Here is a 26,735-nt window from a genome sequence, read left to right on the forward strand (position 1 = left end):
TTGTTGTTCCTCTCTCACTTCTGTCAGAGAATATGTACACCTACTTTATTAAAAATATTGAGGCCTTAAGAGCACTTGAGGTATAGCTGTAGCCTCAGTCTTTTTAATAAAGTAGGTTAGAGGTTCTCTGCCAAAGGTGAGGGAGGCTGGAGAGGTTTGGGGGTCCCCCAAGGGTTTGATGTTTTGTGACTCACCAGGCAGTTGGGTGTGATGGTTTAGGTCTACACACTTCATTGACTTGTTTCAACAATTTTTAGTGGCCTGTTCCAGGGACATCATCTGTTTTCCTGCATGGTCTTAGTGGTTTGTTCTTCACCTACGCACATTTCATGATTACGTGTGCCTGTGTAATCCTAGTTTGTTGCCTTTCTTGTGGTGGAACTTGAATTCATAAACGGCCATTCAGAAGCACACCTAGTACAAGGAAAGAAGAGAAATGACGGCAGAATGGATCTGTCCTAGGAGTTTGCCAAATGTTCTGTATTTTATGCGATGGTCAGTCAGCTGTGGCCATGAGAGAAGACATAGGACAGGTTCAAGAAAACAAAGTTTAGTATACTCACAGGTCCTAGAGAGGGGGTCACTGAATGCTTTGAAGGGTCGGGGGGACGCACCAGATTTTGGTCAGGTGGCAGAAGACAGGAGTGAGGGAGAGTCCAGGCAGGAGCCTTTACTGGGTTCTGCAGGAGAGGCAAGGCAGCGCAGGGCAGGCAGTGTAGGATTTGCTAGTTGAGTAATTTCAGTGGGCACTAAGATATAGGGGTGGTTTCTAGTTGTCTGGCCCTGGGCTGATTAAGGCAGAGGAGCATTGCCTCCGGGGATGTGCAAGCCAGACAGAAGAGTGCAGCTCTGGATTGGTTAGTTTGCATATAAAGGCAGTCCCAGTTGAGTCGTTTGCTGTCTCTACAAATTGGCTAGCTCCAGGAGGCTGTCTCTCCCCAGCCGGAAAGGTTTTTAAAGATGGCAAACATCATAACAGGCAGAAAAATTTAAATATAAACAATACACAAAGAATACTTAAGCTGAATGTGTTCTTACCTTGGTATTGGTTTTGCCATTGTAGGTAAAATGCTGGTGTGATGAACATGTGGAAAAGTTGCCTTGTAAATAAGTTAGAGTGAAAAAACATATTTCAGCTATCCCCACAGGAAATTTGATGGTTTTATGATAGGGACTTAGGGTTGCATGTTTTGATTCGGAAGATGATCATTTTTTTGAGTTTTTTTAGAGTTTAAAGCATCCTTGTTTATCTAACAAAAGCATATAACTTCTGTGGGGTTTGTTCCTTACATTTCCTAGTAAATTATTTTCTATGTAAGCTGCGGTTTTTCTTAAAAGGAGGAGAAGCTAAATATGAGTCTGTTTTGGTAGAGGTGGGAGTGTGATACCTACGTATCCCCCAGAATCATACATATGATTTTCTCCCTTTCTCCCTCTGAACGCAGTGGTGAGACTGCGTTCAGAAATATGACTGTCCCTTATGGATGGGCAAAAAGACCAATGCTGCAGCGAATTGGTAAAATGCACCCTGACATTCCAGTTTCGGTGATCTATGGCGCCCGATCCTGCATAGATGGCAATTCTGGCACCAGCATCCAGTCATTACGACCACATTCGTATGTGAAGACTATAGTAAGTGTGTGGTTTATTTTTGGCTTATAGTTGTAGGTGAGGTCTGTTCTATTATCTTTGCTTTCAGTGAGATTTCAGGTCATCCCTGTGCTTTCACATCTAAGCTCTACCTGCAGCTTTGGTCAGAGACCTGCTGTCACTTGTGACGGGGGCAGGCTTTGACCCATACAAATCTTCATGTCCAGACAGCGAATCCCCATTCTTAGGCCCTTGTCTGTCCTAGAGCCACAGCATCTCCGCAGTGGGAGAGACTGAAAGAGGGACAGACAGGTCCAATAGCACTGCGACCACCTCCCGAGGCAGCACATGCTTACTTTGTTCAGTGTTTCTGTTGGCCCTATTAGAGGTCAATTTAGAATGTTATTTTTGCATATGAAAATTTTAGTAAGGTTCACTGGATTTTCTCTTTATTCTCAGATCCTTTATTTAATGAAGTATATAATAGTTACTACAGATCAGTACTGCTTTTTCTTTTATGTTTTATATACAATTGTTCTCACTTTCATTGCTAAGTGTCTTTGTGCGTGTCATTGTGTTTTATTAAATGCTTTTACTCACTGACCATCTGACTCCTTTTCCTTTCCTAGGCCATTCTCGGAGCAGGGCATTATGTGTATGCAGATCAACCAGAAGACTTTAACCAGAAAGTGAAGGAGATCTGTGACACTGTGGACTGAGCACACTGCAGATGACGTGGAAATGCACATGGGTAATACAGTTCCTCAGCAATAATTTGCAGTCTGCGATGCAGAGAGTAAGGAATCTCACATGAGAACCAGGCAGTCTTCTTGACTGTACTTTCCCCATGTTGTCTTTATGAAGCTGCTAGCACATTTAAACCAGGTAGTGCCTTCTATAAGAATGACTTTCCTTTCTCCAAAATCAACATGTACAAGAGTCTCCAAATCTGGTAGCTTTAATAAAATGTTATTTGTCCCTCTGCTGTACTGAAATATTGTAATTTTTCAACTGAAATTTTTATTTCTATCTAACTTTGCTATATCAAGTATTTTTTATATTGCAGTCTGTACTGCCAATTTTAAAAAGTGATTTCTGGGTTCATTATTTTATATAATGTAAAGGTGCACCTTATTTTCCTTGCTTATATATACCATGTCTAATAACTGATAGAGTTAAACAAAATTCGGTGTGTTTTTATGTAAAAATTTGTCACTTTCTTAGAATGCTTCGCTTCATTTTTGAAATGGAGTGTTGAGACAGGGTTTTGGTTAAAAAGATGGGAGTTGATTTCTAGCATTGATTTTTCTGATTTTCCTTTGTTCTCTATTTAAGGCTGCAAAGCCATGTTCACCGTTTTAAATGTGATCCATCCTTAAGTATTTCAAGTACGGAAAAGCCTTAACTAAAAGTCTATCCTATTTTCCCCCATTAATACTGTTATTCTTTTCTTTGAGCCTGCATGCAGCAGAAGGAACAGATTTCCTCACTGAGGGGTCATTAAGACTGTTACCTTCCAGTAAGCCAAATCATATATTTTCATCTTATTCTTGTAGATGGATGCTAAAACTGGATTACATTTTTACCACTAAAATACAAAAATCGGTGGTGCTATTATATCTCATGGCACCAGAAGTTAGCTAGTACTTGGGGGGTTTTTTGTTTTGTTTTTTTAAGAGTTTCGTGTTGATTAAATAACTTACATACTTTATTACAAAAATTCTGTAAGGTTGATTGAACTATTTGACAGTAACTACCATCAAGTGTAGCACTTTCTTGCTGTTTTTAATACAAGAAAAGTTTCTCTGAAACTGTGAAAAAGCTCCATGTGGTAACTGGCTACTACTGAGAAGACCCTCCACAAAAGAAAGTTGAACAGGATGGTCACCAGCAAGTCATCTTTGCCTTACGTTTTGCTTAATGTTGCTTGTCTAGGAGAAAGGTGGTTATGTAAATAAAAACAGTGAACTAGAGCAAATAATGACTTCATAGTTTTGATTGTTGCATTTAAAAAATGATTAATTAGGAAATCTTTAGTTGTTAGGAAATGTAAGGTTGTATCACTGTTGATTAACTGTGAGGAAGACGAATGTTCTGTTTTCAACAATATCTCCCCTGCCCCAAAAATAGGCACATTTCACTGAAGCATGACAAGTAGCTTCCCAGTGAGCAATTTGTCTCAGTTGTGGGATGGACTAGGTTAGTCCAGAAGGTAACAGGAGAGCCAAGTCAGATTTCTCTACCTTGAGAATAAAAGTAGTCTTTACTTTTTTAGTTTGTATCTTGGATGGCCAGATTCAAACCTATAAGTGGTGCAGATAATTTGGGTCATTTTTGGTGTTTTTATTTGACACACTCTCCAGTCTCTCTTAATTTTCCTTTGCTGGGTGAATGACAGTTTTTAGTCGTACAGGAGGGTTTCTGCACAGGAAATGTGGTCTCAGACCTTAGAGGGAAGTTACTAGGTTCACTTAGTAGATGGGGCTTCTACCCGTAGATGTGCCAAGTGATTCAGGGAAAAGATGTACCCAGGTGTCAAGTGGAACTTATTGTCCTAACAACTAATATTGGTTTCTTTGAAAAATATTGCCATAATTCTTTTTAAAAGGTGAATTTTACCTTGGGCTATTGTATATGTAATTTTGTGAAGATTGAGCTAACACAGAAAGTCCCAATCCTTGAATTTCTGAAAATAGAGTGGGTCCTAAATGTTTTCTTTAAAGAAAAAAAATCTGGGCTTCCCTGGTGGCGCAGTGGTTGAGAGTCCGCCTGCCGATGCAGGGGACACGGGTTCATGCCCCGGTCCAGGAAGATCCCGCATGCCGCGGAGTGGCTGGGCCCGTGAGCCATGGCTTGCTGAGCCTGCGCGTCCGGAGCCTGTGCTCCGCAACAGGAGAGGCCACAACAGTACGTTATGTACAATGTACTTTATTTTACAGAAAATAAAGGAAGGAGGGATAACACTACTAGATACTATAACATACTATAAAAAATTGAGAAAAAGTCCAGGAATTTAGTATATGATAAAGGAATCATCTTACTGGTGGAGAAAAAGACTTAAAAAACGGTGTGGAGACAAATGTGGTTAAACACCTGGAAGACAGTAAAATTGAATCCATTTCTCACACTGTACAGAAGGATAAAATCCAAATGGATTAGAGACCCAACTGTAAAAATGAAACCTTCTAAATAACTGGAAGAAGACATAGGTGAATTCCTTTATGATCTGAGAGTGGGGAAAACATTCCTGTGACTGAATATCCAGAAGCAATAAAAGGAGGAGTTTATATCTAACTGAAAGAAAGAGATTTGGATAGCCAAAAAAAGCAAAGTTAAAAAGTAAATAATAAACTGGCAAAAATATTTGCAACATTTATCACAAAGGGCTAATATAATATAGCCCTAATATGTGAAGAATTTCTAAACTTTGAAAAGAACCAGAAAGAACGGGCAAAAAGATACAGACAGGGACTTACCTGCTGACGAAGTGGGTAAGACTCCGCGCTCCCAATGCAGGGGGCCCGGGTTCGATCCCTGGTCAGGGAACTAGATCCCACATGCATGCCGCAACTGAGAGTTCACATGCCACAATTAAGTAGCCAGCAAGCCACAACAAGGGAGCCTGCCTGTTGCAACTAAGACCCAGTACAACCAAATAAATAAATAATATATGGACAGTTCATAGAAAATAAATTGCAAATAAATAGCTCTTAAACATATGAGGATACACATAATAAAGAGAAATGCAAATTAAAACTACTGAGATACCATTTCTTGCCTGTTGGATTGTGAAAAGTCCAAGTTACACAGTGCACTCTGTTAGTGAGACAGTGGGGAAACAAGCACTCCAGAAAGTACAGATTCCTGTGGATGGAATTTGTTAATAACTATCAAAATTAAATATGAGTTTATCCCTCAACCAACAGGCTCCCTTCTAAAAATCTATCTGAGGTGTACTGGTAAAAATATGTGATGGTGTATGCACAAAGATCTTCATTACAGTGCTATTTATAGCAGCCAAAGAGTGGAAGCCACCCACATCTCCATCTAGAGGGGATTGATGGAAGAAACCTGGCACATACATACAGTGGAATACTGCACAGCTGTTAAAAAAAAAAAAATGAGGGAGCATCTCCAGGAGGGAAGAGGGTGAAGGCTGCAGAACCACACACACATGGAGACACATCTCAGTTGGTCTCTAATCTTATTTGTGAGGATTCTGCCAGTTGAATGCCTGAAAAGGGAGGTGGGATGGCCTTCGGATTGTACCAGATTAGCTGGCATTGCTAACCAACTGTTGCAGGCTCTGAAAATAAAAACAATCTTGAACTCCTGCCCCTTCCCCCCCAACCCCCCCAAAAAAATGCTGTCCTGGAGTCCTCTTCAGAGTATAGGAAGTGAAAGTGAAGAGCAGGTTTGTTGTGCTACCTGATTGTGTAAGAAAGGAGGAGACAAATGAAAAAACAAGCGTGCATTTACTTATGTTAAAAAAAAAAAAGAAAAATGGAAGGATTAATTACATCAATAACTAATAAATCAGTTCCCTTAGGGGTGGTGGTAGGGAGCTGGCCAGAGATGGCACCTAGATCTGTATCTTCTTTTATACTTTTTACTTTGGGACCCTGTCAGTGTTTTCTATAATTAAAAAATTAACTCTTAAAACTAAAACTTAACTATCCATCAAATTGGTGGTGTAACCACTCACAGAACAATTACTTCAAGCGACTTTAAAGCCCAGCGTTTGTCTGCACTTTCCTAATGGAATATATCCTGTGAACTACAATGAAAACTTAAACTACATTTAGTCTTTTTATTTTTAGCAATGGTGTTGGTGTTGTCCTTTTGAAACTCTATGTATTTACATATGATAAAGCAAATATTAAGTCAAAGGAAGTAAGAGCCAAGATTTTTAGTACAAGAAAGAAGAGATACAAGAATAAAATTAAGTAAAAACCCTGTAATTGTATATTTCAATTGGAAGTACCAGCAAAATACAGTGATTTATTTTTCCTAAAAAATACATGTTGCATAGCTTTATCCACTGAAAAGGCCTAGAAGCAATCAGAAGTCAGTGGCAAGGCATACCCTAGCACCAAGACTGTCCCATTAGAGGGGGCAGGGAAGGGACAAGATGAGGCTAGACCATCTTGTGTCTGAAAGCAAGAAAGCAATCAGAGTAAGGTCATGTCAAAAGGACCCAGGAGTCAACTAGAAGGGGCTTCCATTGGCCAATTGGAACATTTTGAGCATCAAAAAGAATAACAATTGACATGAAATATATAAAAATCTATGAGGTCATAATGATAGTTTAAAAAAATGTATTAGTCACCTTTGGAGATTATTAGGGCACCAACTTACTATTTTGAAAATTAACTGGAAAAATGAAGTATTTATCCTGATTTCTTTGTGTACCAGGTTAACCTGATAAGAGAACGTTTTTCACTTAAGAATCATAACTAAATGCCAGAGAATCGATAGGATTAGGAAATCACCCTATTTAGTAACAATACGTTACTAAATAACCAAGAGATCACTGAAGAAATCAAAGAGGAAATCAAAAAATACCTAGAGACAAATTACAACAAAAATACGATGATCCAAAACCTGTGGGATGCAGCAAAAGCAGTTCTAAAGGGAAGTTTGTAGCAGTATAGTCCTACCTCAAGAAACAAGAAAAATCTCAAACAGTCTAACCTTACACCTAAAGGAACTAGCGAAAGAACAAACAAATCCCAAAGTACGTAGAAAAAAATCATAAAGATCAGAGCAGAAATAAATGAAATAGAAACAAAACAATAGCAAAAATCAATAAAACTAGAAGATGGTTCTTTGAGAAGATAAACAAAATTGATAAACCTTTAGCCAAACTCATCAAGAAAAAGAGGGAGAGGACTCAAATCAATAAAATTAGAAATGAGAAAAGAGAAGTTACAACAGACACTGCAGATATACGAAGCATCATAAGGGACTACTACAAGCAACTCTATGCCAATAAAATGAACGACCTGGAAGAAGCAGACAAGTTCTTAGAAAGGTATAACCTTCCAAGACTGAACCAGGAAGAAATAGAAAATATGAACAGATCAGTCACAAGTAATGAAATTGAAACCGTGATTAAAAATCTTCTAACAAACAAAAGTACAGGACCAGACGGCTTCACAGATGAATTCTGTCAAACATTTAGAGAAGAGCTAACACCCATCCTTCTCAAACTCTTCCAAAACATTGCAGAGGAAGGAACACTCCCAAACTCATTCTACAGAGGCCATCATCACCGTGATACCAAAGCCAGACAAAGATGTCACAAAAAAAGAAAACGACAGGCCAATAACACTGATGAACATAGATGCAAAAATCCTCAATAAAATGCTAGCAAACAGAATCCAACAACACATTAAAAGGATCATGCACCATGATCAAGTGGGATTTATCCCAGGGATGCAAGGATTCTTCAATATACGCAAATCAACCAATGCGATACACCATATTAACAAATTGAAGAATAAAAACCATATGATCACCTCAATAGATGCAGAAAAAGCTTTTGACAAAATTCAACACCCATTTATGATTAAAAACTCTCCAGAAAGTGGGCATAGAGGAACCTACCTCAACATAATAAAGGCCATATACAACAGACCTCAGCAAACATCATTCTCAATGGTGAAAAACTGAAACCATTTCCTCTAAGATCAGGAACAAGACAAGGATGTCCACTCTCACCAGTATTATTCAACATTGTTTTGGAAGTCCTAGCCACGGCAATCAGAGAAGAAAAAGAAATAAAAGGAATACAAATTGGAAAAGAAGTAAAACTGTCACTGTTTGCAGATGAAATGATACTATACATAGAGAATCCTAAAAATGCCACCAGAAAACTACTAGAGCTAATCAATGAATTTGGTAAAGTTGCAGGATACAAAATTAATGCACAGAAATATCTGGCATTCCTATACACTAACAACAAAAGATCAGGAAGAGAAATTAAGGAAACAATCCCATTCACCACTGTAACAAAAAGAATAAAGTACCTAAGAATAAACCTACCTAAGAGGGTAAAAGACCTGTACTTAGAAAACTGTAAGACACTGATGAAAGAAATCAAGGATGACACAAACAGATGGAGAGATATACCATGTTCTTGGATTGAAGGAATCAACATTGTGAAAATGACTATACTACCCAAAGCAATCTACAGATTCAATGCAATCCCTATCAAATCAGCAATGGCATTTTGTACAGAACTAGAACAAAAAATCTTAAAACTTGTTTGGAGACACAAAAGACCCCGAATAGCCAAAGCAATCTTGAGGGAAAAAAACAGAGCTGGAGGAATCAGACTCCCTGACTTCAGACTATACTACAAAGCTACAGTAATCAAGACAACATGGTACTGGCACAAAAACAGAAACATAGATCAGTGGAACAGGATAGAAAGCCCAGAGATAAACCGACGCACCTATGGTCAACTAATCTGTGACAAAGGAGGGAAGGCTATACAATGGAGAAAGGACAGTCTCTTCAATAAGTGGTGCTAATATATACAATGGAATATTACTCAGCCATAAGAAGAAATGAAATTGAGTTATTTGTAGTGAGGTGGATGGACCTAGAGTCTGTCATACAGAGTGAAGTAAGTCAGAAAGGGAGAATCAAGTACCGTAACATATATATGGAATCTAAAAAAAAAAAAAAAGTTCTGAAGAACCTAGGGGCAGGACAGGAATAAAGACACAGACGTAGAGAATGGGCTTGAGGACACGGGGAGGGGGAAGGGTAAGCTGGGACGAAGTGAGAGAGTGGCATGGACATATATACACTACCAAATGTAAAATAGATAGCTAGTGAGAAGCAGCCGCATAGCACAGGGACATCAGCTCGGTGCTTTGTGTCCATCTACGGGTTGGGATAGGGAGGGTGGGAGGGAGACGCAAGAGTGAGGGGATATGGGGATATATGTATACATATAGCTGATTCACTTTGTTATACTGCAGAAACTAACCCAACATTGTAAAGCGATTATACTCCAATAAAGATTAAAAAAAAAAGGGGGGTGCTGGGAAGACTGTACAGCTATATGTAAAAGAATGAAATTCAAACACTCCCTAACACCATACACAAAAATACACTCAAAATGGATTAAAGACCTAAATGTAAGACTGGACACTATAAAACTCTTAGAGGAAAACATAGGAGCAAGATCTTTTTTGACCCACCTCCTAGAGTAATGGAAATAAAAACAAAAATAAACAAATGGGGCCTAATGAAACTTAAAAGCTTTTGCACAGCAAAGGAAACTATAAACAAGACAAAAAGACAACCCTCAGAGTGGGAGAAAATATTTGCAAACGAATCAACAGACAAAGGATTAATCTCCAAAATATATAAACAATTCATGCAGCTCAATATTGAAAAAACAACCCAATCAAAAAATGGGCAGAAGACCATTTAATAGACATCTCTCCAAAGAAGACATACAGATGGCCAACAGGCATATGAAAATCTGCTCAACATCACTAATTATTAGAGAAATGCAAATCAAAACTACAATGAGGTGTCACCTCACACCAGTTAGAATGGGCATCATCAGAAAATCTACAAACAACAAATGCTGGAGAGGGTGTGGAGAAAAGGGAACCCTCTTGCACTGTTGGTGGGAATGTAAATTGATACAGCCACTATGGAGAACAGTATGGAGGTTCCTTAAAAAACTAAAAATAGAATTACCATATGATCCAGCAATCCCACTACTGGGCATATACTCAGAGAAAACCATAATTCAAAAAGACACGTGCACCCCAATGTTCATTGCAGCACTATTTACAATAGCCAGGTCATGGAAGCAACCTAAATGCTCATCAACAGACGAATGGATAGAGAAGATGTGGCACATATATACAATGGTAAATAGCCATAAAAAGGAACGAAATTAGGTCATTTGTGGAGACGTGGTTGGACCTAGAGACTGTCATACAGAGTGAATAAGTCAGAAAGAGAAAAACAAATACTGTATATTAACGCATATATGTGGAATCTAGAAAAATGGTACAGATGAACTGTTTGCGAGGCAGAACTAGAGACACAGATGTAGAGAACAAACGTATGGACACCAAGGGGGGAAAATGCGGGGAGGGGGTGGCGGCGGTGGGATGAATTGGGAGATGGGGATTGACATATATACATTAAGATATATAAAATGGATAACTAATAAGAACCTGCTGTGTAATAAGTAAAATAAAATTCAAAAAGCTAAATAATTAAAAAAAAAGAATCATAACTAAATGCCAGAGAATTGATAGGATTAGGAAATCACCCTTTTGTCACCTGTAGTGAAATAATGGATCTAGGCTGCTGAAAGTATTAGGTAAAAAATTTATGGGAGGGGCTTCTCTGGTGGCACAGTGGTTGAGAATCTGCCTGCCAATGCAGGGGACACCGGATTGAGCCCTGGTCCGGGAAGATCCCACATGCTGCGGAGCAATTAAGCCCATGCGCCACAACTGCTGAGCCTGCGACCTAGAGCCCGTGCTGCACAGCAAGAGAAGCCACCGCAGTGAGAAGCCCATGCACCGCAACGAAGAGTGGCCCCCACTCGCCGCAACTAGAGAAAACTAGAGAAAGCCCGTGCGCAGCAACAAAGACCCAACGCAGGCAAAAATAAATAAATAAAATAAATAAAATTTTTAAAAATGTATGGGAAATGTTTTATTGGATGGCTCAGGTTGATAGCATCTGAACCCAGTGATCAACCTTAGCATTACTAAAAAAGGAACAACCAGAAGTTACATGCCTCTGACGTGTTGCAATAGCAGGAACCCAACACCAGCCATGATGAATTGTTGCCCAAAACAAAATAGAACCGGAATCTAAGCAAGCCTTTTACGTCTAACGATCAATTTGTGAAAGCACGGGATACTGAGGAACATGTTAAACAACAGGCTTAATCCAGAATGTGGGGAAGTCCACAGGACAAATAATCCACTTTATTCAACAAATTGAATGTGTAAAACAAAGATGGTGGTGGTGGGACTTAAATAAAGATTGGAGAAACTTAAAGGACTTGTTTGGATCCTGATTTGAACAAAACCAACCTAAAAAGACATTTTGGGGAACAATTAGAGGAGAATTTAAGATGGATTGGGTATCAGATGATATTAAGGAATTATTAATTTCACTGGGTGAAATAATGGTATAGTGACTACGTGTTGTTTTTTTTAAAGCTCTTATTTGTTAGGGATACATACTAAGTATTTGTGGTTAAAATTATGACTGGGATTTACTTGAAAATATTCCAAGGAGAAAAAGGCAGGGGACAGGAAATAGAGGAAATGAGCAGAATGTTATGTTGAAGCTGAGTGACAGATACACAGGCGTTTATTACTCTATTTCCTTTACTTTTATGCATGCTTGACAATTTCCATAATAGAAATTTAAATAATAAAAGAGAATGGGAGAATGGGGGAGATTGGAAGTTGCCAGTATAGATAACTTTCTTTTTTCTTTTAGGAGTAAAGAAAGAGCAGAAAAGTATGTAATAGCTAGAGGGGGAACCTTATGATTAACTTGGCAGAGAGGGGGAAAATGATGATGCAGGAGAGAATGGTTGCGGTGATGTATTAGCAAGGCTAAGGGCAACTAGGAACTCCCACACACTGCTGGTGGGACTGTAAATAGGTAATCACCACTTTGAAAAATAATTTACAATATATTGTAAAGCTATATGTGCCCCATACTACTTGACACGGCACTTTCGTTTCCAGTATTCAGTCCCACAAATACCCCAGCACCAGTGTGCCAAGACAGCTACAAGCTGTTCACTGCAGCATTGTAAGATTAAAAATCTGGAACCTGATATATGACTGATTAAATTCCACACTGGAATATTATGCAGCCTGAAAAATGAGGTGGATCTCAATATATACATGTATCAAATCATGTTGTACACTTTAAACTTACTCATGTTATATGTCAATAAGATTGCAATAAATGGAATGTATGAGATAGGTCTATCTATAAGCGACAATATGGAAAATTTCCAGAATATCTTTAATGGAAAAAAACAAAGGGGAACCCCCCCAAAATTCAGAATAGTATTTCATATATATATATATATATATATGTATACATACACAGACACATAAATATATGTATACAGAATACACTTACCGTGTACTCATATATATAGACATTTTGAGGAGGGTAAACATGTACATGAGTTTGTTAATAGTGATTAGCTTTGAAGAGGACAGTTCTGTTGTATATGCTTTTATAAATTTTGGATCCTTTCACATTCTTTATGTTTTAATAAAATCCCTATAAAATATAGAAAAAATCTTGTTTACATATGAAATAGGTAAGAAAATAACTGAAGGGGCTTACTGGCTCGGTGTTCTGTGTGGATGTGTAAACCCAGGCTGGGGGGAGAGGGACAGGTGTTCAGTGTATGGAAGGCTGTAAGTCTCAGTAATTTATATTGTTGAAAATCGAGCTATAAAGTTATAACTGGTCTTTGTTTGACCTAAGATAGAAACACAGTCCCAACTTGAAACTGCCCTCTTCATTTGCTCTCTTTTGCTTAAACTTGTTGAAAGGGTGACCTGAATTAGAATATCTATCTCCCAGTTGGAAACCAGACTTAAGTGCAGGTCTTCCCTCTAACCCTTACTCTTTTCACCTTTCCTCACAGGCCTCCTCTTTCAAATAAGTCCTGATGGGCAGCAGAGAAAGGGTTTATTGATAATGTTGCTATTTGGTGTTAAGTGATGGGGCTTTTTCTTCTCTTTTTTATTGAGGAGGTGGGAGTTGGGTGTGTAATTTATAAGTACTTTTGTGCATGATCTCTCTCTCCCTTTTCACACCCCTACAATTCTCTAAAGGGGCAAACAACCTTCCCTTTGCCTTGGATTCTGAAGTGTTCCTGTTTGTCTCATCCCAGCCCTGGCCAGATATTTTTCTTTGACTTTTAATTTTTTTTATTAAAAGATACCAATATGAGATTAAAAAAAAAAAAGAATATCTCCGTATCTATGAAGCGCTACCTCTATTTCTGTCTCTCCCCATCTCATATGCACTCCTGTATTTCTCTTGCTATTTCCTCTAAAACCAATCTTTAGAAAAAATTTTGTAACATTATACTAAATTAGAACTAGAATATCTTTTTTTTCTGTAGTCTGGCTTTTAGGATTACTTAATTAGATTAGCTCCCAGATTTAAAATTGAAAAACACTCTTATCAAGTAGCTTACTAAATAAATGGGTAAGGAATTTAATTCAACCATATAGTTTAATCCTTAAAAAAATTTCTGTATACTCACTTAAGGCTTAGAGTGTTTCCATGAAGTGGCCATTATTAATTGTCTGAAAACTTAGAATAACCCAAGCCTTCCTCCTCATTAAACATTGAATCCATTTTGAGAGAAGGGTGACTTAGCCAACAGATGTGAGGGCTGAGAGTTATAAATCGGGTTTGTCACACTGTATGACTTGGGACACTTGTTGTGAAGACAGGTATGAAAAGCTAAATGACTGGGCCCATGTCCTCCTCGGTAAAATTAGACGTATTGGTCACAGTGACCAGGGTGGGGGGATTAAGTGCATTACAGACACTACTGCTATGTTTGTTGTGTTCAGTATGAGCTATTTCCTAGTTTTTACCTGTGAGTGTTTTTATAATTGGAAGTTACAGCAATGGAAACAATGTTGAGACTAAGATGCCAGACACGAATGATTGGTATCTCACCTTCCTGTGCCAACCAGCTTGCTATATTTCTGCGGCTTTGCAAAAACTCCAACAGGTCTTTAACCTACATCTATTCAAGTCTTGAAAATGCTGCTTTCCATGGGGTGGGGGGGGGGCGGGCTTCGGGGGATATGGAGAGGAAAAGATAGCAGAGGGAGGCCTTGTGCTGACGTGCAGGAGACTACCGAGGGACCGGTGTCCTGTCTCTGTGTGACGGGACATATCCTAAAAGTTTTCAGTGATGATCTTAAGAAGGGAAGTATCTCCTCTGTGTCTCCAAGTGACTTCTCAGCTTCCCGTGGCCAGCATCAAAAATGTGGGCAGCTGACACATCTTCCTTGGCAGACAGACACAGTCTCTTCAAGTGCAGCCTGTTTCAGCTGACATCTGCACATGCGGTGTGGACTACATCAGCTCTCAGAGCAGCGAGGCTCCAACTCTGCTCGAGTCATTGAAGCTCCTGGTTTTTTTTGTTTGTTTTGTTTTGTTTTTTACATCTTTATTGGAGTATAATTGCTTTACAATGGTGTGTTAGTTTCTGCTTTATAACAAAGTGACTCAGTTATACATATGTTCCCATATCTCTTCCCTCTTGCATCTCCCTCCCTCCCACCCTCCCTATCCCACCCCTCTAGGTGGTCACAAAGCTCCGAGCTGATCTCCCTGTGCTATGCGGCTGCTTCCCACTAGCTATCTATTTTACGTTTGGTAGTGTATATATGTCCGTGGCACTCTCTTACTTTGTCACTTTTGACAGTGCAGAGTTGAGGCCTTACCCCCAGGGGATGCTGATGCTGCAGATCTGTGGGTGTGGCCTGGGAATTTACACTTTGACATCCTCACCCCCACCCCCAATACAGCTGACAGAGGAGTGTTGGTTTTTCGTTTGGTTTATCAGGCAGTTAATTTGATTGGACTCAGACTGCTACAAACGGTGTCTCTTGGTGGCAGCTGAAACTCAGTTCAGTCATTGTGTCCTTAGCTACAGTCTGGCCCTTACAGCCAGCTGGAAATTTGGGCAGAGATTATATCCAGACTTTGAGGTTCCCTTCTCTGGTTCTCCCCTTTCCAGGACTCCCGGTCATTTTGCAGTGACCTTGCTTGCCCTGAACTCTCTGGTTCTTGAAGCCAGAAAGACTGCTGGTTGTCTCCCAGAGTTCTGGGTCCTGGGTTGTGACCTTCCCTCAGGCTGAGAGCTGTGAAAATGCCGTTCTCTATTCCAAGTATCAAGTTCCTTCCTGACTCTGCTTGCCTTTGACCATTCTCTAGTGCTTTCAGAGTATTGTTTCTTGGTCTTGTCCAGTTTATAGTTGTTATAGGTGGGTTTATTGGTCCCCAGTAGGATCTTCCCCAGCTCTTCTGGAAGTGGAACTCTTGGATCAGACGTTGAGATCACCGTTGTCTAGTGTTTCTTTTGTACAGGCTTGAGACCTGGCTAGGAAGAGGCTTGTATCACTGAAAGACAAAATTGCATCTTATTTCTGTACTTAGCAATATGTGGAGAGTTTACTTTACTGTAGAAATGTCAACAAGGATTAGCCAAAGCAGGAAATGTGGTGTGGTATTTGTACTGCTTTTAGAGAGTTTGGCCCAAAACTAGCTGAGATGAAAACCAAATATAGTTTGCAGTCAGTATCCCGTCTGGAAACTGCCATTTCTACCTCATCTCCCTAAAGCAGCTTCGTTTTAAACCTTTCTATCTTTAGCTTTTGCTGGCCTCATAGGCCTTGCTTACCATGCCCACCAGTGGCTCCAGAGCTTGCAGTGTTTTGTTGGCCCATTATTTCTGAGTCCTTTGCCCTCTCTAGAATTGTATTTCTCATACGTATGGTTGGAGCCATGCTGGTTCACTGTCATCTAATAGCCATAGTGCTGTACGTTTCTACTAAGCCAACAAAACCAAAGTGCTTAAGTTCGTAAGAAATGCCAAATTCTCATAAATCAGGAAGGTTCCGACAACTTCAGATAGTAAAGTACCCCAGTATTCTGCATTGCCCAGAACCCCATGGCACCAACTGTAGAATGAGATTAGTGAAATCTTTTTAGTCTGGAAGTCAGCAAAAATCTTGAGGGATGAATGCTTTTAAACTTACGCGTTGCTGATGGAAACGATTCATAATTCCCTAAACTAGCCCGTAACAACCCTAAGAAGTAATGCTCCTGACACATTCCCTCCATATCTCCACTCCCTGATGCTGGTAAAGAAGGAATCTGGAAATAATAAGCTGGCTCTACTAAGGGGTTTGTTTACTAAAATAATGGAATTTATGTACTAATATAATATGGAATTCTGTGAATCACAGTCCTGTGACCTGTGAATTGGAGCTCTGACATCCAGCTCATCCTTCATTCATCTTTGGCTTGTGGGGACAGGAGCCAGCCAGCCATTAAGGCAGCTGTCACACACATACCTATTGAGCAGCCTCCACTATCAGAGACACAGCTGAGAGCCAAGGAAGAGGAATCAGGCCTGAGGGCTCAAAATGGACACCACCAAGACTTGCACATAAAGCCCTGGATGTCCGAAGCTGCAGAGACCCTCCCTCAGCATTCAAGCAGCTGGCATTCTCACCACACTTCCAAATGGCTCTTTTTAAATCTGATGTGTGGCTTTAATCCACATAAAAGCAAGGATTTCCTGTTTCCTAGCCTGTTTTCTGGGAGAGGGTCTGAACAGCAAAGAATAAGTTGGTTCATTTTAAAATACAAGCTTTTGGGCTTCCCTGATGGCGCAGTGGTTGAGAGTCCGCCTGCCGATGCAGGGGACACGGGTTCGTGCCCCGGTCCGGGAGGATCCCACATGCCGCGGAGAGGCTGGGCCCGTGGGCCGTGGCCGCTGGGCCTGTGCGTCCGGAGCCTGTGCTCCGCGGCGGGAGAGGCCGCAACAGTGGGAGGCCCGCGTACTGCAAAAAAAAAAAAAAAAAAAAAAAAAAAATACAAGCTTTTTATGTGTTCATGGCAGCTATAACCATCATGGCCTTGGATGGAGCTCCCAAGAGATCCACTCTCTTGGAAAAGCAGTAGGTCCGCTCCCTGTAAATGAGGAGTTAAAAGAATGTTCAGTGGTGGTGATATCATGATGAGTTTGGCAGAGGATATACAATTGGGAACCTGGTGATTTTGAGGAATGGAAAGATGGTCATCTCAGAGGACTGGAGGAAGATGGGGTCCTGTGGATGAGAATGGGGAAAGCACAGCACTTTTATAAAGGTGCCACAAGTACCTTACCTCATCCTAACTATCTGTTCTGGGTACCGCATAAGATTTTGGATTTCATTCTAAGGACAATATATAGATGTGGAAGTATATGGGGAAGGTGGAGGATGGAACCAGGTACATTTGAAAGGTATCTCCATTTTTAAAAGGAGGAAAATGAAGCTCAGAGAGGTTAAATGACTTGCCCAAAGTCATACAGCTAAAGAGTGGTCAGCCAGGACGTTGGAGCCAAAATAGTCTCATTCCCTTTAGAGTTTTTTCCTTCCTTCTGCATAATGCTGCCAAATTTGATAAATAATGTGCAGGTTTGCCCTGCCATGTGTTCGAGTGGGCAAGATCTTTACAGAAAACTAAAGACAGGACAAAGGTCATTTGATGAGCTGAGTTTTGATCTAGATCTCACAAAACTGCCAGCACCCGAGTGACGCAGAAGCACGTAGGTATTTTCAGAATAATTACACGTTTCTCTATGGTAGAAGGTGTCCAAACAAACGTTATAACAGTACAGGCCACATTCAGGACAATGAGTAAGGTGTACACCCTCTCCTACTGGGTCATAACCTCTTTCTATTTCTGCTTATCATGCTCTTGTGTACTTTTGTTAACTTACTGTAAGATAAACACATTGCATTGTTGCAAAGGGAGAGGGATTGCATCTGGCCTGGGGGGATCAGAAAACTGGAAAAGGGAGGTGGCATAAGAAGCTGGTGTTAAGAAGCCAGTGTTTAAATACTATTCATCTTTCACAAGAGCTAACGTTTATGGAACACTAATAGTGTGCTCGAAGCTTTGCAACATTGTTTTATTTAAGCCTGATAACATTGTTTTATTTAACTCTGGGGAAATGTACAGTTATTTCACAGATGTACCTTGTTAGAGCAGATGCCACCGATGCCAGTGCCCACGTGGCTTTTGGTGAGTCAGCTTCTACTGGCATGGCTGTCAGCTGGTTCACCCTGACCTTTCTACTGAGGACTACTGGTGGCTGACAGAAGAAGCCTTGCCTGGAGATGTAATCTGGAAGGCAAAGTCAAGGGAATCTGACAAAGAGATAAGAAATGGGAAAAAAGCAAGCTGATGAGAGGTATGAATATTGGAGTTCCCAGATCTATCTTCCATCTAATAAACATTCCAGAAAGGGAGACTTTAAAATTTTTTTATTTTAATGCGGAATAGAAAATAGTGGGGGTTTTTTGTTTGTTTTGTTTTGTTTTGTTTTAAGTGAATTGCTTTGAGGTGCCCCCAGGTTGTGAGAAGCAATCAACGGGGGAAAAAGTCACACACAGACATCACCCAGTGAAGTTTCAACCTCTTAAAGACGCCAAAGATCCTTGACTAAGGATAAAGAGAAAATCCTACAAGTTTCCAGAGGGAGACATACACGTGAAGTTTCAGCAAATAGACTGGCATCTGATTGCCCGTCCTCAAAGTGGGAGCTATCTACAAAATTCGGAAGGAAAATGATTCTGAGCCTAGAATTCTGTGCCCAGTTTACTATCATTAAGTGTGAGAACAAAATAACAATGTCCTTGAACATGCAAAATGCCAGACTGGACTGTTTGTGGGACACAGTGCAAAATGAAAATGTGGGTCCCCTTGTTTAAAAATGCTAACAATTTTAAGATGACAATATCAGAACATTAAACCAAGTGTGAGGCTCTTCTGAATGCAGGGCCCCAGGCAACTACCCAGGTTCATGTGACCATGACAATCCCCTGGACCTAGAAAGCTTACCACCTGCGAGCTCTTTCTGGAAAAAAGAAAAATTAATTAAAAAAAAAAAAAAAGGTGAGGGGGGAATCCCTTGGCGGTCCAGTGGTTAAGACTTGGTGCTTTCAACTGCCATGGCCCCGGATTCAGTCCCTGGTTGGGGAACCAAGATTCTGTAAGCCACGTGGCGCAGCCAAGAAAAAAAAGGAAATAAACAGGACAAGACACCAAAATATCCTCCCAGTAAAACTTCTAAGTCCTCTGTGGGCCATAGTTTGCCAACCCCTGATTTAGAGTCATATGACATAGGTGAATCAGGAGGGGTCAGGGTGAGGCAGGAAGTGTGAAGGATTAGGGTTAGCAGGGCATTGCCTCATTCACCTCAGGCTGTGTAAATGGCATCCCACGGAGTTGTGCAGTGCACAGACTCTACAACTGTACATGATAGTCCTGAGGGTAAGATTAAAAGAAAACAAACCTTCCAGTCTAGACTGTCCTACCCTAGGAATGGCTAAGTGCTAAGGCCCTAGACAGCACCCTGTTCCTTGGTGGGGTGGGAATGACAGATTGTGAAAGGGTCTTGGAAAAGGAAAGTAGCTTTGGGGTGGGGCCACTCACTTGCTGAAAGGTAATGCACTTCCAAGAATATCAGGTTCTCAGCAGTTGTCAGGATCATGCAATGTATTACTTCCCAGAGGATGACGAAGGCAGACCCACCCTGTGACCTGGTCTCATGGAATTTGGCCTCCCTGCTTTGTAGGGCCTGTCCAGCTCTGCTCCACCATGGAAGCAGGGTCAGCAGTACGGAAGGAAAACCCTCGTGAGGCAGAATCGTGCATCTCAGAAAGGACTAAGAAGGTCATCGTTCTCACTTTCCTGGAACTTCGTTCCTGGGCTCCTGGGCCAGTTGGACACACAGTTGTGCAGTAAAGCCAAGGTAAACTTTGGCCACTCCTGATAGCATCTGCTCCAGCAGGTCAAGAACAGGACAAAGTACAGGAGAGAGATTAAAGTGGTTGCTGCTTTCAGCGGGTTTGACTAAGGCTGGGTAAGAAAGATGCAAAACTCATTCGTCTGACAAGTTCCAGGCTGTTGGCAAAGACCATCATGAGAAGTTCTGCTCTGGACAGGGGAGTTTGCCCAGCAAATGCTGGGACAAGGGTGCCGTGCTCAGGAGTCGGGGGATAAATGAGGCAAGGCTGGAGAAATGGACTTGGAGCCAGAAAAGGAGATGTTAGAGCAAGGGAGGTCCTGGTGGGAGATGGGGAAGGCCACTGCTTTGCTAGGGTCTGGCCTGCTTGGCAGGACCATGGGCATCACCTAACAAAGGAAGAACACAGGCCTGGCTCTGGTGAAAACAGCAGCATCTCCACCAGCTGCTTTTAAAATCCTGATCTTGGCTGTGGAGCTGGGGATCCATTATGCGACAATAGCATTCTCACGGCTCACCCAGAAAATCAACTCAAACTTCTCATCTCTTGCTTTGACTCAAGTCCCCATGGATGTCCTGCTCCGGAGCTGGCTGTGTACTCAGGGGTTGAATGAGTTGCTCAGGAAAGTTTATGGATTGAATAACACCAGGATGAGTAACCAGAAGTAGTTTTCTAAAAAAGATCTCCAGAGAAAGAAGACCACTAACAGGTTCTGAGACCTGTATAGGTGGGTTGCTTCCTGGAGATCAATGAATGCACTGGATTGAGGGTTTTTGAAACTGGTAATGTAGCAGAACGACCTCAGGGTCTTGTTAAAAGTTCTGAGGCCCAGACTACGGAATCAGATTCTCTTGGCAGGGAGGCCAAAAGTCTGGATCCGACAAGTTTCCTGGGTGCTTTAAACATACAGCCTGGTTTGGAAATCCAAGCATAGGGGACCTCCAGAGATTATTACTGTCCCCAGAGCAGAGCTGCAATGACTGCCCCAAGCTGCCCATGCTGCCCCGCTTCTCCTGTCCCATGTGCCTGACTGTGCTACAGTCCAGAAGAGGGAAACCAGGAGCGCTTGGTTAGGACGTGGTACCTGCCTTCAGAAGCCCCCAGTGCAATGTTTAAATCATGGCACCAGCTACATGCCCCTCCCCAGGCAGATACAAAGTTAGGGAATCCAGCCCTTGAATGGAGTAACTATGGCAAAGCAGGAAAGTGATTAAGAGTTGTCTTCCCAGTGTGCAATGGCTGCAAACAGCAGCCTCCTCTATAGTGTATTCAGCCTGTTGCCCTAAGGGACCTTGGAAACAGCCCTTTCCAGTGGACATCATGACTGGCATGCTATCCCCAACCTAGGCTCCAGACGGGTACGTGAGGTGCCCTTGGAAAGCCCCAGGGCACAGTGGCCAGAGTCCATATTGGCCAAGTCATAAAGTCCAACCTCACCAAGCTGCAGAACAAGGAGCATGTGATTGAGGCCCTCCACAGGGCCAAGGTCAAGTTCCCTGGTGGCCAGAAGATCCACATCTCCAAGAAGTGGGGATTTACTAAGTTTAATGCAGGTGAATTTGAAAACATGGTGGCAGAAAAGCGGCTCATCCCGGATGGCTGTGGGGTCATATACATCCCTAATCGTGGCCCTCTGGACAGATGACGGGCCCTGCGCTCGCGAGAGCCTTGGTGCTGTCCCCTCCTTACTCGTGCCCACCAATAAATCCTACTTTCCTGTCAAAAAATTAAAAAGAAGAGTTGTCTTGCTGTTTTGGTGGTGGTGGTGTTTGTTTTGTTTTGTTTTTCATTGATGTTGGTGAAAATCCAAAGGAGCCATGTCAGGCCACTCTCAAAGGCAATTGGTACAAGGAATCATTCACTTCTAGCTGCACATGTTTAAAATTCCATCAGCAAAGTCATAAAGCTTATAGAAAAGAGAAAGGAAAGGGAATTAAAGCTTCTAACAGAAGAATAAGACAATACGCTAAAATACGTAGAATGAATATGGTGATTAAGGACGCAAAGTCAGAATAACTGCGCCCATATTCTAGTGGTCAGTACTGAAGATGCAAAAACATAACTAGACACACAAACTAGCAATACATTTTATGTTAAAATGAAAATTTGTGCTAATGGAAAGAGGATTAAGATCTAGAAAATCATCCAGACAGAATTTTTTTTAAGCAAATCAAAGTTATCAGACTCTTCAATGTTTGGTAGACTCCTCCAGTGAAATGCAGAGGCCTGGAGATCTTTGTGGGGAGCTTTGTGGTTACAAATTCAACTTCTTTAATGGTTGAATGGTCCTTTAACCATTAGAGAAATTGAATTCAGAGTTTAAAATTTCCTGAAAAAATAAATCTCTTCTGGTTTCAGCTCTGACATGTAAAGAATCTGGAAGTCATTACTCCCATCCTGAAGAAAAAGCTTTAAAAAACGGAAAGTCAGTGACTTTTCTTGGACCCATCACAGAACTGAGGTCACAGGGCAAACAGCCACTTCAGAACCTGGAGAGACAGGCAAATCCAGAGAATCACAGCCAAGATCTGTTTACCTGGGGCAGAAGCAAATGGTGAACTGGGGCAAATGGTCTTCAAAGATAGAATAGACAAAAGGATACTGTCTTTAGCAGATAAAGAGCTGATACCCGTGATGGGGAGAACATGCAGACCCCAGAGAGAAAGTGAGCAAAGACTATGGATAGGCAAGAGGAGACATGAAAATGCTCAAAACAGTTGTGGGAATAAGTTCAAGTTCACTAACGATGAAAGAAAAGCAAATTAAACCCCTGAGATAGGTTTCCTAAATTCTCTCCAAGCTGGCTGGAGCAAAGACTCTCTCTGGTGGCCATATCACACTGTTACATCCTTTCTGGAAGGCAGTTTAGCAGCTGATGTCAAGAACCTTAAAACACTGTGTACCCTTTTGCCTAGGAAGTCCAATTCTAGGAAACTGCCATGAGAAAAACAGTTGGGGTCAAAGGCTGACACCCAAACATGTTTGCCTCACACTGCAGTGATAAGGAAATGCCAGAATATGCAAAATGCTGGCAAGGAGCGGGTGTGTAAACAATTCATGGTATCTATTAAAATGAATGTGGAGAATCCACTAAAATTACACTTAGAAAACGTTCTTGATGATAGGATAAAATGCTTATGGTGCTGTCTAAAGGGGAACAAAGAATACAAATTTGTATAAATCACATATTTTCACCTGCACTTAAAAAAAAGCGGTCGAAAGGAAACATACAAAATATTAAAAGAGTTGATGTCTGGGTGAGAGCTGGCAGGGAGATTGGAAAATAGAAATAAATATTCTTAAAACTAGAATTTCAATATAAACAAGTAATTTTATGTTCAAGACTTCTACAAATCTTTTTTGTTGAGCATAAAAACCTTTTTTGGACTATAAAAGTACATCAACTCAATGAAAGTTAATTAACGAACAATGTGCTGAAATAATTAAATTGATAAGAAAACTCATGGAATTTTCTAAAAGCCCTGACTACTTACTGTGATTATATAAATTGTACATAACAGAGAAAATTGTTTTAGTGATAGGAGGAAAGGGAGAGGGGGATGGACCATGAGCCTCTGTCAAAACCAGTGTGTGTGTGATGGAGGGTTTGTGTGATTCATTTATGAAGTCACATCGGAGAGCAGTTCTTTCTCCATTTTTCTATCCCTTTAAAAATATTTTAAACACAGAAAGGACAGAATAATATAACCCACTCCTAGATTCAACACGTAAGCATTTTGCTACATTCAGATTCTTTTATTTTTTTAATTAATTTATTTTTAATATATTTATTTATGGCTGCGTTGGGTCTTCGTTGCTGTGCACAGGCTTTCTCTAGTTGCGGCAAACAGGGGCTACTCTTTGTTGCGGTGCGCGGACTTCTCGTTCCGGTGGCTTCTCTTGTTGCAGAGCACGGGTTCTAGGCGCACGGGCTTCAGTAATTGTGGCTCGTGGGCTCTAGAGCACGGGCTCAGTAGTTGTGGCTCACGGGCTTAGTTGCTCTGCGGCATGTGGGATCTTCCTAGACCAGGACTCGCACCCGTGTCCCCTGCATTGGCAGGTGGATTATTAACCACTGCGCCACCAGGGAAGTCCCCAGATTCTTTTATTTTTAAGGAAATAAACGTTGTGGATACATTTGAATTCCCTCCTGAAAACCCTGCCCCCTCCAGTTCATTCTCTCCATCCCACCCACCTCTTGTCACACTCACAGCTGTTGATTTGCTGCTTTCCTATCCTATGAGAGAAGCAGTTGTCAAAATTGTAGCCATGAACTTCATTTATTTGTGCATCCAGTACAGCAGAGGTTTCCCCCACCATAACCTGGCCAGGTGACTCCCTGCTGTGAGCCTGTGACCATGTCCCTCAAAGGGCACCCCCCTCCCAGTCAGAGGCCCTGGACACTCTCCCTGCTCAGCCCCATGGGCTGTGTGACCTAAGAAAGTCTTCACTGTAAGACAGCTTCTTCCTTGGTACCAGAGGCATCCAGGCTGTGATTTGTGGTCCCTTCAGGCTCGAGAGTAGGAAGCTAGGCAGCATCTCTGGGTCCCTCCCCACATCGCAGCCTGTTTTTCTAGCCTTCCTTTTTTGTCTTTCCTATGCTGACTCTGAGAAGTGTTACCCACATTTCATCCTTTGGGAACTGCGATGGTGGAGGAAGCAGACACATGGAGGGCAGTGAAGAGCTGGGGGCTGTTATCGTCCGTCCGCAGGGTGCTTTATTCACTAGCAGCTGCCGGGTTCACTTATCAAAGATTTTTTGAGCCCCTGCTCTATAGGAAGCACTGTCCCAGGCTTGGGCAGACACAGACTCAGCTTCTGTCTTGATGAGCTGCCTCTTCCTACTGTAATAAATTACTGGAAACTTGGGGTTTAAAACAACACAAACGTACTGCCTTATGATTCTGAAGGTGAGAAGTCTAAAATCAAGGTGTGGGCAGGGCTGGTTCCTTCTCAAGGCCTCAGGGGAGAATCTGTTATTAGCCTTTTCCATCTTCTAGAGGCCACCCGCATTTCTTGGCTTGTGGCCCCATCCTCCATCTTCAAAGTGTAACCCATTACTCCAACCTCTGATCTGTCTTCCCATCTCCTTTTTCTGATCTCGGACTCTCCTGCCTCTCTTTTATGAGGAGCCTTGGGATTACATTTCCCCCCACCCCGCCACCGATAATCCAGGCTAATTGCCCCATCTCAAGAGCCTTAACTTGATCACACATGCAAAGCCCCTTTGCCACTAAGGTAACATATTCACAGGTCCTGGAATTTAGATGTGGACAGCTTGAAGTGGGGACAGCTTGTTAAGTCATAGCAAATGCAGAGGGAGGAGAGGTGGAGGGCCTCAGCCGGGAGGTCAGAGCCCTCCCCAAGGAAGCGACACTTAACGCCAAGACTGGGAGGCTGAGGTATATTGAACATTTGCAGAGGGAACAGCCCCTGCGGAGGCCAGGCAGCAGGATGAGGCCGGGGCGGGGGATGGGGGGGATGATGAACTGTCTGAAGCCTGATAGGTCAGGAGGAGAGAGGGGAGGAGAGAGTGGCCCGAGATGAGGTCAAAGGGGGAGGCCGGGGCCAGACAGTCCAGGCCTAGGGATTTGGTTAAAAGATATTTTTCTTACTATCAGTGGAGATGTGTAAACAGGGGATGACTGACTGACTTATTTTTGACAAAGTCCCCTCTGGCTGTATTGTATGGAGATGACCCTGGGGAGGGTATTCTGACCTTGCCCTGTGTGATGGAGAATAAGGGCTCCCCCAGAGATAGTCATGTCTTAGAGAAAGACAAATATCACATGGTATCGCTTATATGCAGAATCTAAAAAACAGACACAAATGAACTTATTTACGAAACAAAAACAGACTTACGGACGTAGAGAACGAACTTACGGTTTACTGGGGGGAAGGGTCAAGGGGAGAGATAGTTAGGGAGTTTGGGATTGACATGTACACACTACTATATTTAAAATGGATAACCAACAAGGACCCATAGTATAGCACAGGAAACTCTACTCAATATTATGAACAACCTAAATGGGAAAAGAATTTGAAAAAGAATAGACACATACGTATGTATAACTGAATCACTTTGCTGTACACCTGAAACTAACACATTTTTAATCAACTATACTCCAATATAAAATAAAAAGTTTAAAAAATATAATGTATGTATATGTATAACTGAATCACTTTACTATACAGCAGAAAATTAACACAACATTGTAAATCAATTATACTTCAATAAAATAAATTTTTAAAAATCATTAAAAAAAAAAGGGCCATGTCTTAATCCCTGAAACCTGTGGATGTACTGTTACATGGTGGGGGGAATTGAGTGGCAGATGGAATTAAGTTGCTAATCAGCTACCTTAAAATAGGGAGAGTGGCCTGCATGACCCAGGTGGGCCCTATGTAATCACTGAGGTCCTTAAATGTGGGAGGCAGGTGAGTCAGCATCGCAGTGATGTAAAGAAGACTCAACTAGCTACCGCTGGCTTTGAAGGCAGAGGACAGGGCTTCCAGCCAAGGAGAACAGCAGCCTCCAGAAGCTGGAAA

General features: G+C 41.6%; 1 protein-coding gene and 1 pseudogene across 2 annotated transcripts in view; both read left to right on the forward strand.

The window, feature by feature from the left end:
• ABHD5 (abhydrolase domain containing 5, lysophosphatidic acid acyltransferase) overlaps nt 1-3,568 on the forward strand; it is a 46,236-nt gene extending 42,668 nt beyond the window's left edge. For both annotated transcript variants that reach the window (XM_032648834.1, XM_032648835.1), the window contains 2 exons: nt 1,446-1,632; nt 2,220-3,568. In XM_032648834.1, the coding sequence (XP_032504725.1) occupies nt 1,446-1,632; nt 2,220-2,309 (277 nt within the window). In that variant the 3' untranslated portion in view covers nt 2,310-3,568. The remainder of the gene's footprint in view (nt 1-1,445; nt 1,633-2,219) is intronic.
• Nucleotides 3,569-21,377: 17,809 nt separating this feature from the next.
• Nucleotides 21,378-21,490, forward strand: LOC116762966 (annotated as a pseudogene).
• Nucleotides 21,491-26,735: the final 5,245 nt, after the last annotated feature.

Source organism: Phocoena sinus, chromosome 11 (assembly GCF_008692025.1).
Source record: "Phocoena sinus isolate mPhoSin1 chromosome 11, mPhoSin1.pri, whole genome shotgun sequence".
NCBI classification, from domain to species: Eukaryota; Metazoa; Chordata; class Mammalia; order Artiodactyla; family Phocoenidae; genus Phocoena; species Phocoena sinus.